The sequence below is a fragment of the Rana temporaria genome, chromosome 3 (genome assembly GCF_905171775.1).
Source record: "Rana temporaria chromosome 3, aRanTem1.1, whole genome shotgun sequence".
Lineage (NCBI taxonomy): Eukaryota > Metazoa > Chordata > Amphibia > Anura > Ranidae > Rana > Rana temporaria.
Window position 1 is genome coordinate 390,209,099 of NC_053491.1, and position 14,880 is coordinate 390,223,978.

General features: G+C 42.7%; 1 protein-coding gene across 2 annotated transcripts in view; it reads right to left on the bottom strand.

The window, feature by feature from the left end:
• Nucleotides 1–14,880, bottom strand: part of FBLN1 (fibulin 1) — a 113,534-nt gene that overhangs the window by 22,363 nt on the left and 76,291 nt on the right. Inside the window, exon 15 of one of the 2 annotated variants that reach the window (XM_040345792.1) lies at nucleotides 13,381–13,957. The exons of the other annotated variant lie outside the window; for it this stretch is intronic. Coding sequence (XP_040201726.1) covers nucleotides 13,606–13,957 — 352 coding nt within the window. The 3' untranslated portion in view covers nucleotides 13,381–13,605. Of the gene's footprint in view, nucleotides 1–13,380; nucleotides 13,958–14,880 lie in introns of those variants that run through there. 2 annotated transcript variants of the gene reach the window in all.

The following is a 14,880-nucleotide window of genomic DNA, read 5'->3' on the forward strand; positions in this document are numbered from 1 at the left end:
TTTGTAGAACACCTTTCACTGCAATTACAGTTGCAAGTCTTTTTGGGGATGTCTCTACCAGCTTTGCACATCTAGAGACTGACATTTTTCCCTTTTCTTTTTTGCAAAATAGCTCAAGCTCTGTCAGATTGGATGGAGAGCGTCTGTGAACAGCAATTTTCCAGTCTTGCCACAGATTCTCAATTGGATTTAGGTCTGGATTTTGACTGGGCCATTCTAACACATGAACATGCTTTGATCTAAACCATTCCATTGCAGCTCTGGCTATATGTTTAGGGTTGATGTCCTGCTGGAAGGTGAAACTCTGTCTCAAGGCTTTTGCAGACTAACCGGTTTTCTTCTAAGATTGCCCTATATTTGGCTCCATCCATCTTCCCATCAACTCTGACCATCTTTCCTTTCCTTGCTGAAGAAAAGCATCCTCATAACATGATGCTGCCACCACCATGTTTCACGGTGGGGATGGTTAGTTCAGGGTGATGTGCAGCGTTAGTTTTCCACCACACATAGCGTTTTGCTTTTAGGCCAAAAAGTAAAATTTTGGTCTCATCTGACCAGAGCACCTTCTTCCACATGTTTACTGTGTCCCCCACATGGCTTCTTGCAAACTGCAAATGGGACTACTTATAGCTTTCTTCTTGCCACTCTTCCATAAAGGCCAGATTTGTGGAGTGCACGACTAATAGTTGTCCGGTGGACAGATTCTCCCACCTGAGCTGTGGATCTCTGCAGCTCCTCCAGAGTTACCATGGTCCTCTTGGCTGCTTCTCTAATTAATGCTCTCCTTGCCCGGCCTGTCAGTTTAGGTGGACGGCCATGTCTTGGTAGGTTTGCAGAGGTGCCATACTCTTTCCTTTTTCAGAGGATAGATTGAACAATACTCCATGAGATGTTCAAGGCTTGTGATATTTTTTACAACCTAACCCCTCTTTAAACTTCTCCACAACTTTATCCCTGACCTTTCTGGTGTGTTCCTTGGCCTTCGTGATGCTGTTTGTTCACTGAGGTTCTCCAACAAACCTCTGAGGGCTTCACAGAACAGCTGTATTTATACTGAGATAAAAGTTGATACAGGTGGACTCTATGAATTAGGTGACTTCTGAAGGCAGTTGGTTCTACTAGATTTCAGCAAGGGGTATGAGAGTAAAGGGGGCTGAATACAAATGCACACCACACTTTTCAGATATTTATTTGTAAAAAAAAATTGAAAATCATTTAAAATTTTCCTTCCACATCACAATTATGTGACTCTTTGTGTTGGTTTATCACATAAAATACATTTATGTTTTTGGTTGTAACACAATTTTAAAAGGTGTGAATACTTTTTTCAAGGCACAGTAGTAGACATGTATAATAAATTGTTCTGTTTGTTTACTTCAAAGAGACTTTATAGACAAATTATTTCTAGGAAGAGCCTGGAAAAGATTGACAGGAAATCCAAAACACATTTGACATTTTACGCTACACTGAAGTCTGTCCCAAAGGCCAGAGTTTTCTATAAAAAACATCTGACAGCCATGTGGTATGGTTTATTATAAACCTGGAGTCCAGCAAATAGCTATAAACACAAATAAAACACATGTAAGGGAGCAGCTTTACCTGTTAAACCATTTGAATGTCTGTCCATCCAGTCCAGAGATTTACACAGTTCTGCCAAACAACGCATTTCTGTCTGCTAGAGCAGGAGATCTGTTTTTTTCTCTGCTACAGTTAACCACTTAACATCCGCCCGCCGTCAAATGACGGCGGGCGGAATGCTCTATTGTTCCGACAGGACGTCATATGACGTCCTGTCTTTTAAAGCCTCTAGGGCGTGCGCGCGCACCCCTCGCGTCACTGGGAACACAGTGCGCACGCCTGCGATTGCCCAGTAACTGTGCAGGGACGTGGAGCTCCGTGTGTAAACACGGAGCTCCAAGTCCTGTCAGCGAGAGAGGAGACCGATCTGTGTCTCTTGTACATAGGGACTCAGATCAGTCACCTCCCCCAGTCACCCCCCTCCCCCAACAGTTAGAACACACCCAGGATACATATTTAACCCCTTCCCCGCCCCCTAGTGGTTAACCCCTTCCCTGCCACTCACATTTATATAGTAATCAATGCATATTTATAGCACTGTTCACTGTAAAAATGTGAATGGTCCCAAAAATGTGTCAAAAGTGTCCGATGTGTCCGCTATAATGTCGCAGTCCCGAAAAAAAACGCAGATCCCCGCCATTACAAGTAAAAAAAAAAATTAAAAATAAAATCGTTATGTCCCCTATTTTGTAGGCAATATAACTTTTGCGCAAACCAGGTTATTGCGATTTTTTTTTTTTACCAAAAATATGTAGAAGAATACGTATCGGCCTAAACTGAGAAAAAAAATATATATTTTTTTAAAAAATGGGATATTTATTATAACAAAAAGTAAAAAATATTGTGTTTTTTTTCAAAATTTACTCTCTTTTTTGTTTTTAGCCCAAAAAATAAAAACCGCACAGGCGATCAAATACCACCAAAAGAAAGCTCTATTTGTGAGAAAAAAAGGACGTCAATTTTGTTTGGGAGCCACGTCGCATGAACGCGCAATTGTCAGTTAAAGCGACGCAGTGCCGGAAGCTAAAATCTTGTCTGGGCAGGAAGGGGGTGTATGTGCACAGTAGGCAAGTGGTTAAATACCACCTAAGGTTGTTGTTCCTCCTCCAGCCTGTGATTAGATATTGATAAGAAAAATAGCAGACTGATGAACTAATTTCTCTGTCACTCTGCTCCCTCCCATCCGCATGCTCATTGTTAATAGATGAGCACTACAGCAGAACTGATGGTTCATCCAAGACTGGCTACATTTTGCAAAAACACATGTAGCGCCCTGCTCCTGATGAACAGGCGCTGCCTTAAATTTAATGGGGGTCTGAGCTGTTATTTAGCTCAGACCAGAGTGATTAAGGGCAATTCAGCCTCTGTTCCAGCCATGGCTGTGCTGGGAGTGATCCACCATTGATCGCCTGGGGGTGTTATTACCACCCCAGGCCAAGGGTGGCAGCAGTTAGGTCATGGTACATTGTGTGTCCCCCCTCGGCAGCGAATCAGTGGGAGTGGTTGCTCCGCTGTGCATGCTGGGGAGGGGTACTTAAGGGACAGACGTCATTGGTGCGAGGTCCGTTCGCGCCTCGTGGCCTGCCTGGCCGGGGGTGCGTGTTGTGAATCCTAGCTCCGGGACCACGTTGGCCTGGGGCTGTGGGCCCAGTTGTCCGTCTGGGGCCCATATCGCAGAGGTGATCCTTTGCTGTCCGTCCTGCGGGAGGAGGCCACTTGATGAAGGAGACCAGGGGAGGACCTATCCTGGTAGGGACCATGCAAGAGGCTGGTACCTTAGGAGAAGACCTGGAAGCTTCATCTAAGGATACACCGTACACCGAGAGGCTTGACAGTGTCGCCTGTCGGGTTTAAAGGTTCTAGTGAGAAAAACAAAAGAGATCTGGGTGCTGAATCCTGTGGCAGGGGATTCCGGACCGAAATATCTCACCGAGAAAGGAAGGTCTGTGGCAGAGACTGTACTTTATTTTGTGCGCCATCCCGGCTGCTAGGCCAGTGAGAGGGACCTATTCGGGTGAGCAATACCCACTCTGGCTAGAGTGGTGATGAGAACTGTTTGCTGGAAACAGGAGTGTTTCTTTACTTTGCACCTGAACCTACCTACCCTTCCACTTCTTACTCCTCTTTTCTACTAAATTTCTCCAAAATAAACCCCAAGAGAAAGAGGTACATTGTGTGAGGACATTGAAATTCTTTGGACTCTCCTTTCACCCTGGACAGCGAGAATAGAGGTAACGTGCCACCCAAAATCTAAACCAGCAGCTCCTACGGGGGTAGTGCTACACACATCTGAAGTCTCCCAAAAGCATGTGGGAAAATGTGTTCTGGTCTGATGAAACCAAGGTTGAACTTTTTGGTCATAATTCCAAAAGATATGTTTGAGGCAAAAACAACACGGCACATCACCAAAAGAACACCATACCCACAGTGAAGCATGGTGGTGGCAGCATCATGCTTTGGCGCTGTTTTTCTTCCGCTGGAACAGGGGCCTTAGTCAAGGTAGAAGGAATTATGAACAGTTCCAAATACCAGTCAATATTGGCACAAAACCTTCAGGCTTCTGCTGAAAGCTGAACATGAAGAGGAACTTCATCTTTCAGCATGACAACGACCCAAAACATACATCCAAATCAACGAAGGAATGGCTTCACCAGAAGAAGATTAATGTTTTGGAATGGCCCAGCCAGAGCCCAGGACTGAATCCCATTCAAAATCTGTGGGGTGATCTGAAGAGGGCTGTGTACAGGAGATGTAAACCCAGGATGTGAACAGGCAGCAGATTCAGCAGCCTACAGTTAAAATGCTTGCAGCCAGACTCAGTGGAGGGAAATTTCGCCAGCATATTTGGCAAGTTATGTACAGAATAACAGTTTATATAAAATAATATGCAAATTGGTTGGAGGGAAGCTTTAGAATGGCAAATATGTTTTTATTACAAATTATGTGAGCAGACTGCAGTTCCTCTTTAATTTGTAGACTGGTCATTTGAGGTTTCCCGTAAGTTCATTGTAACTGTAGTTCCTCCCATTTGCCAGTAGGTGTCACTGGTATCATTAGTATGATGAGCTGCAGTAAAAATATGCACACTTCTAGTAAATAAGTAAGAGTTTTCTGGCCACTGGTTCATGCTGGGAGAGTATAAATATTCGGGAAGGTCAAGTGATCAGGGTCCTCTTGCCCAAACATTGGAACCGTGTGTCAATGGCATCAATTTGAGCTACTAAGGCCATTTAGAATTCACTGACAGGTGCATTACACCTGCACCCAGGACTGCTGATAGAAATTGCGGTCCCTGTACAGACTACCTGACAGGGCCCCCCAAAGTAAATAGTAAATTTCACTAAAAATACAATAAAATCATTGTTAGCAAATACAACATAACTCACAGAACTCCTACTAAATCAAAAAGGTAAAACTGAGTTATTAAATAAAAATAAAGATGAGATGAACAAAAATATACAGGCTTGGCACGGGGGGGGAATTAGTGAGGCACTACTGTCTCTTTCTCAGAAGATAAAAGCTGGAAGAAGGGAGAGGGGGAGAGACCAAATTTCAGCTGCTGGAGGAAAAGTTCTGCAATTGTCGCCCATCACTAATCCCTTTCCCTGTGTGGGCCCCCATGTGTGCCCGGGCCCACTACAAGAGGACCGGTGGTCCCCCCTATCAGGGATGGACTGGCCATTGGGACTACAGGGAGTTTCCCGGTGGGCCAATGGCTCAGTGGGCCGGCTTCAGTGACAGCAGACCACCGCTCCCCTTCCGCTCCTCTGTCTCTCCCTTCCTGCAGCGCTCACCTGGGGGGGAACAAAGAAGCAGGGGAGGGCCAGAGGAGCATGGGGGAGGGGACAGACAGCTGACTCAACAGCTATGGCCTGGGAGTTTCTCACTTCTGCCTAATCTTGTCCCATAAGGGGGAGCACTGAACTGATTCTTTGCCCCGGGTGAAATAATGTCTAGCTTTCCCACTGGTACTGCCTATAAGAGTACCAGTACCAGCCGTTCTACTCTAATAAAGTAGAACAGCTACTGGCTAGTGAAGGGGGAGAGGGGGCTTAGGTGGCCGGGGGGGGGGGGGGGTGCGGGAGTTGTCCGGCCGCCATGGGAGAGACCTGTCAAAGTGGGCCAGTCTGGATGAAGTCCAGGGTCAAATTTTTGTCCCAGTCCAGCCCTGCCCCCTATTAGCAGCTCTTCCTCCACCTGACCTGCTCCAAGTTTCCATTCCCATCGACCTGTTATGCAAAACCTGCTTGAATCAAAAAGAAAAACCTTTGACACATGGCATACTGCTATGAAAGAAAGGTGGAGCCTCTTACTGTCCCTGTGATTAATCGTTGTTATATAATGTGCCAAAACCTAATAAAATTGTATTGAATTTGTATTGAAATAGAAATACAAAGGTACTGTAAGACTAGTGAAATGTTTATCTGACTTATTTATCTTCATGACTTCAGTAAGGCACAGGTTTACTTTAATGTGCCTGAAATGTATTTTAAGTTCATATATATGGTTCTTGTCTTACATCATATCATTATCAGACACTGACAGACCCATTGGAAACTTCAATGTCAGACCCTTTCACCTCCTTCATGCCCAGGCCAATTTTCAGCTTTTAGCGCTGTCACATTTTGAATGACAATTACTCAGTTATGCAACACTGTACCTAAATAAATGTTTTTTTTTTTTAGACAAATAGAGCCTTCTGTTGGTGGTATTTAATCAACATTTGTTTTTCTATATAAATCAAAAATACAGAAATAAAATAGTTTTCTTAGTTTCTGTCATAAAATTTGGCAAATAAATGTTCTCTCTTCCTAAATGTAGACTAATGCCGCGTACACACGACCATTTTTCGGGTTCTAAAAAATGACGTTTTTAAGGGTCTAGAAAAAACGAAGTTTTTTTCAACCCGATCATTAAAACGGCCTTGCCTACACACGATCATGAAAAAAAAATGTTCTAGCAAAGCGTGGTGACGTACAACACGTACGACGGCACTATAAAGGGGAAGTTCCATGCGGATGACGCCACCCTTTGGGCTGCTTTAGCTGATTTGTGTTAGTAAAAGACGATTCGTGCTTTTCTGTCTGTTACATCGTGATGAATGTGCTTACTCCATTACGAACGCTAGTTTTACCAGAACGAGCGCTCCCGTCTCATAACTTGCTTCTGAGCATGCGTGTTTTTTTCACATCGTTAAAGCCCACACACAACCATATTTTTACAACCTTAAAAACGACAACGTTAAAAACGTCATGAAAAAATAGAGCATGTTCGAAAAAAAATGTGCCCATTTTTTAGAACCCGAAAAATGCTCTGAAGCCCACACACGATCGTTTTTAATCACATTAAAAAATAAACATCATTTTTTAGAACCCGAAAAACGTTCGTGTGTACGCGGCATAAGATGTATTCTTCTACATTTCTTTGGTAAAAACAATCAAAATCAATTTTGTGTATATTATTTAGTCTGTGTGAAAGTTATAGAGTTGTTTGAAGTTGTAATTTTTTGTCGTGCTAATTAAGAAATAAATAACGTTTTTTTTTCACAATTATATATTTTTTTTATATACTGTCACCAGAGCAGTACTGTGTCACCATATGACTGGTGTGGCAGAGATTAGGGACACTGACTGATTAAAAAAAAAGATCATGTTTTGAAATGTTTTTACCATTTTTTTAACTTTTTTTTTTTTACAATTTGTTTTCTTTTTTTTTTTTTACATACTGTCACCAGAGCAGTATATTGTCAACATGGTGACACTGATATTGTCAACATAGTGGCACTGTAATGCTCAAGGTAGGTGATCAGTGTTTTTTTTGTTTTTTTTTTACACTATGATTGCTCATCACTGATAACTGTATAAGCAATATTTTTTACACTGAGAATGGCATCTAATCATGTGTACTATTGTGATATCTGTGATTGACTACATCTATCACATGGTACAGGTTCGCTGTGATTGGCCCTGTACCATGTGATTACTATGACCAATTACAGAGATCACAATAGTACAATAGTGGCTATGAATGACAGCCATTGTTTACAAATGGCATGTGATTGCTGTTATTGGTCACAGAGATCACATGGTACCAGGGCCGCACACAACAATCCACATTACATGCTGTTGCATGGCCCCTAGGGAATGAGAGCGAGAGGACGTCATCCACCAAGGATAACAAAGACAATTTTATTATAATAGGTTTGGTGGGAAGTGGTTAATAAACTACTCCACATCCACGCATTATTTTCTCAATAAAAAGATAATTTTACCACCTTCACACATAACACTTAAAGCTGAACTCCATAAAATATTGTCTAAATACAACAGTCGTACGTATTCTTGCTTGAATCCTGGTGTACTTGTGTATTTCTTCCAGATCTGTGCAGTAATCCAGTGTGAAACGTTGCCTCTGTACAGGAGCCTCTTGTAATAAAGACCAGTCACTGCTGCTCTGTTTCTTTGTGCAGAGTGGCTGGTCTTTTCTCCGCCCCCTCCTGTAGTTTTCTGCAGGCAGTCTGCAGTGGGTGGGGCCTGCTGGGTCCCTCCCACAGCTCTGCTCTCTGCATAGACTAATGTACAGGACAGTGATGATGTCACTGCTACTTTTACAAGGCAATAGCTGGGTCTGCATGTATGTTCTTTATGACTACTGAATAATATATTTAAATATTTTAATATATTTCAATGCCCAAAGTTCAATTTAAAATTGACATCATATAAAGACCCAAGAGTGATATGGAGAATAATAGATTGATGCCGCGTACACACGGTCGTTTTTTGTGATGAAAAAAACAACATTTTTAAAAACGTCATTTAAAATGAAAACGTTTTGTTGTTTGTTGTTTGTTGTTCTGTTGTTTTATGTCTTCTGAAAAACGACCAAAAAAATATTCGAGCATGCTTCAATTTTTTATGTCGTTTTTCAAAATGTCGTTTTTTGTGTCATAAAAAATGACCGTGTGTAGGCTAAAACGACGTTTAAAACAACGTTTTTAAACCCGCGCATGCTCAAAAGCAAGTTATGTCGGGGAGCTGCGGTGGCTCAACGCGATTGGCACTGCGCTGACAAGCCATTCACCTCTGCAGCTAGAGGTTGGGAATCCCGGTCTCAGCTACATGTGAATTGAGTTTGGTGGTCTCAGCCCGGCTCCCGGTGGGTGTGTTATGCGAGGTAAGCTTGCGCTGAGTACGACAAAAAACCACCACACTTACACGCACTCGAAATTGGGTTAACATGCACGCACTTTGACCACGCAGTCTCTAAAAAGAGAGGCGAAGGACTAACGGGGCTGGTTGAGCGGGCTAATCCTCTCACTCCCTTATAGGGAGTCCCTCTGCCCCGTTGGGCTTCAAAGCGGAGCAGGTAGGGTGGGCTGTGTGGGAGGACCCCCTCACACACCCGCCATTGCCACCCGGGGTATGGAGAAAGGTGGCAGATTGCCTCTGGGGGAGGCCTGCCTACTCCCAACTCCTGCAGTTCGGCTCCTCTCTCGAGTACACACACAAAATACACTTTAAAAAAGAAAAAAAAAAGAAGCAAGTTATGACGCGAGCTTGAATGGAACAGAGTGCCGCCGTACGTGCTGAACATAACCGCACTTTGCTAGAGCATTTTGAAAAAATGATGGTGTGTAGGTAACGTCGTTTTTTAAAATGAAGTTTGAAAAACTTCGTTTTTTTCATGAGAAAAAATTACATTTTTTTTCATCACAAAAAACGACCGTGTGTACGCGGCATGAGTCTGTGTTTCAGGACTAAACCAAATACATGCAAAAACTGAGCCAATCAAATTGCAGAAAAGAAAAAACAAAGAAAATAACTTTCTTTTCCCACCAATTTTAGTTCTGGAATGAATATTAACAATGAAACGTTTTTTTTTTTTGGTCAAATGTATTTTCAAAAGACAAAAAATCAATACACTGCGATATCATTTCAATTGAGACTGTCAATTAAATACACAAAAGTAATACACAAGAAATGCAGCAAAATATTCAAAAGCACTAAACAAAAAATCATTATATTGTATACCAGTTTATGCAAAAGAGTTTAATGACATTCATGGCTGAACATACATATAAAGAATGTGACATTCACCAAACATTCACTGCAGATAAATCTTTCTGGTGCATATATTTTAAATGACAGTGATTGAATAATCCACTGTATATATAAACACATTGATCATGAAGATTCGCCTTCAGTAATTTTTGGGCTAATTTCACAATTACTACTTTATAAATATGCCCCAATTCAGAATTACAGATATTAGAGTGGAGCCATATTTCCAATACACAGCTGACTTCCTGTGCTGTAATTCATTAAAGCCCAACTCCAGCCCTAAAATGTTTGATTTCCCATCACTTTATGTTCTGGTCACACTGGTGATCAGGACATATAGAGGAGTTTGATCTGCCCAGCAGTGTTGCGGACAGTAATGAAACCTAAAGGAGACGTACAGCCAAAGCTCATTTGGCTGTACTTCTCCTGTGGATCACAGCAGTGCAGTTCATCCTGCACTCCTGTGACCCGTTTTCAGCAGACTGCAGGCCGAATCCTGCTGTCGGCTGACGTTACAGAGCCGGTCCAAGATCGCGACAATCAAGTCGGGATCTGCCCATATGCCTGATCTCACGCTCCCGCTCCCTCCACAGACCAGCATCCCAGTGAGCGAGGGGTTAGAACTGGTGGGGGACAGATGCAGCATCAGACCGATGCTGCATCCACCTAGGTAAGTATGAATGTGGGAAAAAAAATCCCATACATCTCTTTTGAGCTCAGTACACAGAGGTCAAAAATTGGCTGGTTCAGCAGGAACTGGTTGACTCTCGGTCCTTGTGTTCAGCCAGCTTTGCTCGAAAACCAGTATGCGATCAGTGCTGGCAGCCAATGATCAGTGTATTCTGGAGGGGATCTTTGTTTTATGCTATTTTCCTTTTTTTTCCACACATTTTCCAATGTCTTCAGGCCAATCACATGATGCCTCTCTATCTTCGGGCTGAGTGGCCTTTAACAATGCAGAGAGTGGTGCTGATGTGATGACATCAGTGCTACTCTATGCACTATTCTACAGTGTATTCTTAGCACCGTGACAAAGCCCTGTACTGACAGTATGTCCTCGGTTTTCCAGGTTGAGTGTTGCTGGACCTCATTCAATTTAGAAGACTGAGGGCATCTTGTGGGAGAGAAGAGGTACTGCGTCGGGTGGCTCTAAATTAAAGGTGACGGGAGATTCTGAAAAAAGTACATACATATATATATATATATATATATATATATATATATACACACACACACACACACAGTGCATCCGGAAAGTATGCACATTGCTTCACTTTTTCCACATTTTATGTTACAACCTTACTCCAAAATGGATTAAATTCATTATTTTACTCAAAATTCTACAAATAATACCTCATAATGATAATGTGAAAGAAGTTTGTTTGAAATCTTTGCAAATGTATTAAAAAAAAAAAAAAAAAACGAAAAAAATCTAAAGTATTCACAGCCTTCGCCATGACACTCAAAATTGAGCTCAGGTGCAGCCTGTTTTCACTGATCATCCCTAAGATGTTTATACAAGTTGATTGGAGTCCACCCGTGGTAAATTCAGTTGATTGGACATGATTTGGAAAGGCACACACCTGTCTATATAAGGTCCCACAGTTAACAGTGCATGTCAGAGCACAAACCAAGCCACAAAGTCCACAGAATTGTCTGTAGAAATCAGAGACAGGATTGTATTGAGGCACAGATATGGGGAAGGGTACCGAAACATTTCTGCAGCATTGAAGGTTCCAATGAGCACAGTGGCCTCCATCATCCATAAATGGAAGAAGTTTGGAACCACCAGGACTCTTCATAGAGCAAGTCACCCAGGCAAACTGAGTGACCAAGGAGGTGACCGGGTCAGGGAGGTGACCAAGAACCCGATGATCACTCTGACAGAGCTCCAGCGTTTCTCTGTGGAGAGAGGAGAACTTTCCGGAAGAACAACCATCTCTGCAGCACTCCACCAATCAGGCCTGGCCGTTATAGTGTGGCCAGGCGGAAGCCACTCCTCAGTAAAAAGGCACATGACAGCTTGCCTGGAGTTTTCCAAAAGGCACTCAAATAACTCTCGAACCATGAGACACAAAATTCTCTGGTCTGATGAAACAAAGATTGAACTCTTTGGCCTGAATAGCAGAAAACCAGGCACCGTGTATCACCTTGGCTAATACCATCCCTACCGTGAAGCATGGGGGTGGCAGCATCATGATGTAGGGATGTTTTTCAGTGGCAGGAACTGGGAGACTAGTCAGGATCAAAGGAAAGATGAATCCAACAATCTACAGAGACATCCTTGATGAAAACCTGCACCAGAGCGCTATAGACCTCAGACAAAGATGTATCTTTCAACAGGACAATGACCCTAAGCACACAGCCAAGATAACAGAAGAGTGGCTATGGGACAACTCTGCGAATGTCTGTGCACCGACGCTCCCTATCCAACCTGATGGGAGAAACTAGGTTCGTCCAGCTTATAACATCATACTCAAAAAGACTTGAGGCTGTAATTGGTGCCAAAGAGGCTTCATCAAAGTATTTAGAAAAGGCTTGAAATACATTAGATTTTTTTTGTTTTTTATTTTTAATAAATTTGCAAATATTTCAAACAAACTTCTTTCATGTTGTCATTATGGGGTATTGTTAGCAGAATTTTGAGGAAAATAATGAATTTAGTTAAATGTAATCAATTTTAGAATAAGGATGTAACATAACAAAATGTGCAAAAAAGTGAAGCGCTGTGAATAATTTCCGGATATGCACAGAATATATAAGGCCCCTTTCACACATGCCTTTCATTTGTTTCATCAGTTCAGTCACGTGTAAAAAAAATCAATTGGCATCAGTTTCACAGTTTTTTTCCATATTTTTTTTTACTATTTTATTGCTATCACATAGGGGACCAATAGTCCTTTATGTGATAGCAGATACGTGACAGGTCCTCTTTGGGGGGAGGGGCAGTGTTTGCAAGGAAAGGGGCAGGACAGGAGAGGTGAAGAACAGCATACACAGTGGGGGGGGGGGGGGGGCAGTGTTGGTTATTTTTATTCTATACTTAATAGCGTCAGGAAGGAGCTGCCATTCGGTCCCGTCACTAAATTTAACATAGGGGCGGGGTCACCGAGTGATGTCACTGGGCGACGCCGCCCCTTTGTTTAATTTAGTGGTTCTTATGTGTGAAAGGGGCCTAATATATATATAGCCTGGAGTTGGGCTTTAAGAACTGCTATTGGTTATTTGTTATAGCTTATTTAAAAATGTCAGCTCTATTCTTTTTCACAGTGAGTTACTTACCTGGAACAAGTATTTAAGTCATTTAAGTCAAAACTCCTGGCTTGCATGTTTATTTCAGGTCAGTGACTCACTATGCAGTAAAGCATCTCGCCAGCAGCAGGATCAATAAAGAGACTATTTGCAAGATCCTAAGATCCTAAGATCTTGCTTCTTTGCGGTTTGAGAGCCTGTTGAATCTTGCTCAGTATGAACAATAGTGTATCACTATACTGGATTGGCCAGTAAAGTAGCAATGTCGTAGAAGCAGGTAAGTGTTCATACTCCTCTTTTAACAATACTGTTGCTGGCAAGTTGCCACCAATCACAGGATCACTAGTTGGACATGGCCCCTCTTTCTGTCTGTACGCAACTTTGGCCCAAGCAAAACATGACTGCTGTAACAAAATGGCTGCTAATCTGAACCTTTGCTCATTCACATTCTGCAATTATAAAGGTTCAATAACACAAAAAAAACTGCAAATTTGATGTTGGCATTATTGCTACCTACTTCTCTGTATTTATTTTTTTGATCAGTTTTTGCATACAAATAAAGTTTTTATAACAACATTGAAAGCTGCCATTCCTGTATCCCCAAAGTCACACCGAGAACAGCATGCAACAAGGTAACCTTTATTAAATCGAATAAAAAATAAAACCAGTAAAAAAGAGAACAGCATTAAAGGTGAGGCTAAAAGCGCACCACCGATCATAGCTCCGATGTGACAAAGACATGTAGTTTGGCTAGAAAGGTGTTCAAGGTCCCATGGCGGAACAGATTCATCTGGATAGTGAGGAGGAAGTCCTGGGGCTCTGTGATTTGATGTTGGACGGCCACGAGGCCGCTGTGGGAGTTGTCGTTTTTTGCGAGGAAATAACCCTTCTCGTTCCCGCTGGTGATGGACAGCTGAATGCTATCGCCCGCAATGACATGGGAGGGGCCCATGCGGAAAATGTCGCTGGGGACAGGGACGTTGGTGGGGAAGGATAGGTGGTGGTATGTTATTCTCAGGGGCTGGCTCTGGCACTCACTGTCAAAACAAGGCATGCGCTCGCAGCGGCTGCAAGAAAAGTGAGAGACAAGAACAGAAAAGAATTAGTGCGCATGAAGCAAGCGTGTCAGCCAAGAAGGAGAGATAATAGACTGGTTGGTGCGAAGAACCAGTCTTCAGGAGGGGTCTGTAGGGAAACTCTGGATAAGTCATTTTAAAACCTGAATAAGAAACTAAAAATTTAGAGGAACACTGTTGGTTTTGCCATTATATTTAGAAAACTGAAGAAAAGGTGTTACCAAGGCCAACTAGTCAAGTGTTAGGACCCACTCAGACGTTGGTTAATGGTTGACACGCATTTTGGTAAAGAGACCATGTTAGGTCTACAATCAAATTAAACTACCAATGTCAGCAATAGGGAACAATCACAGTCTGATGCCTTGTACACACGATCAGTTTTCCCAGCGGTAAAAAGTCAGCCGGGAAAACCGAGGGGAAAATCGAGAACCTGCTTGGTAGCTTTTTCCCCCTACACACGGACGGTTTCACCGACAGGAAAACTGTCATGAGAGCTTTGGTTGGGAAACCCGGCTGTGTGTATGCTCCACCACAGGTTTTCCCCATAGGGAAACTGCTGATTTAAAAACCGCCGGGAATCCCGGCAGGAAAAAAGTGAACACGTTCTCTTTTTTCCCGCAGTGATTCCCGGCGGTTTTCCTGCGATGGTGCATACACACGGGTGGGAAAAACTGGTCGTGTGTACGAGGCATGAGGCTCCTTCCTTGAAACACGTCCCCTGTGTCCTGTGATGCAATACTCGGAATGAGTGGAGCTCAGCACTGTCTTAGTTCCCTATTGCCTTTGGCCAGACAAGCTTGCATAGTGTTCCAACTACTATCCTATGGCTTGCATTTTTACACTTTTCTGGTGAATATTTTTCAGTTGTATTGATGGTTTGAAGATCATTCATCCTGGTTTAAGTGCTATATTAT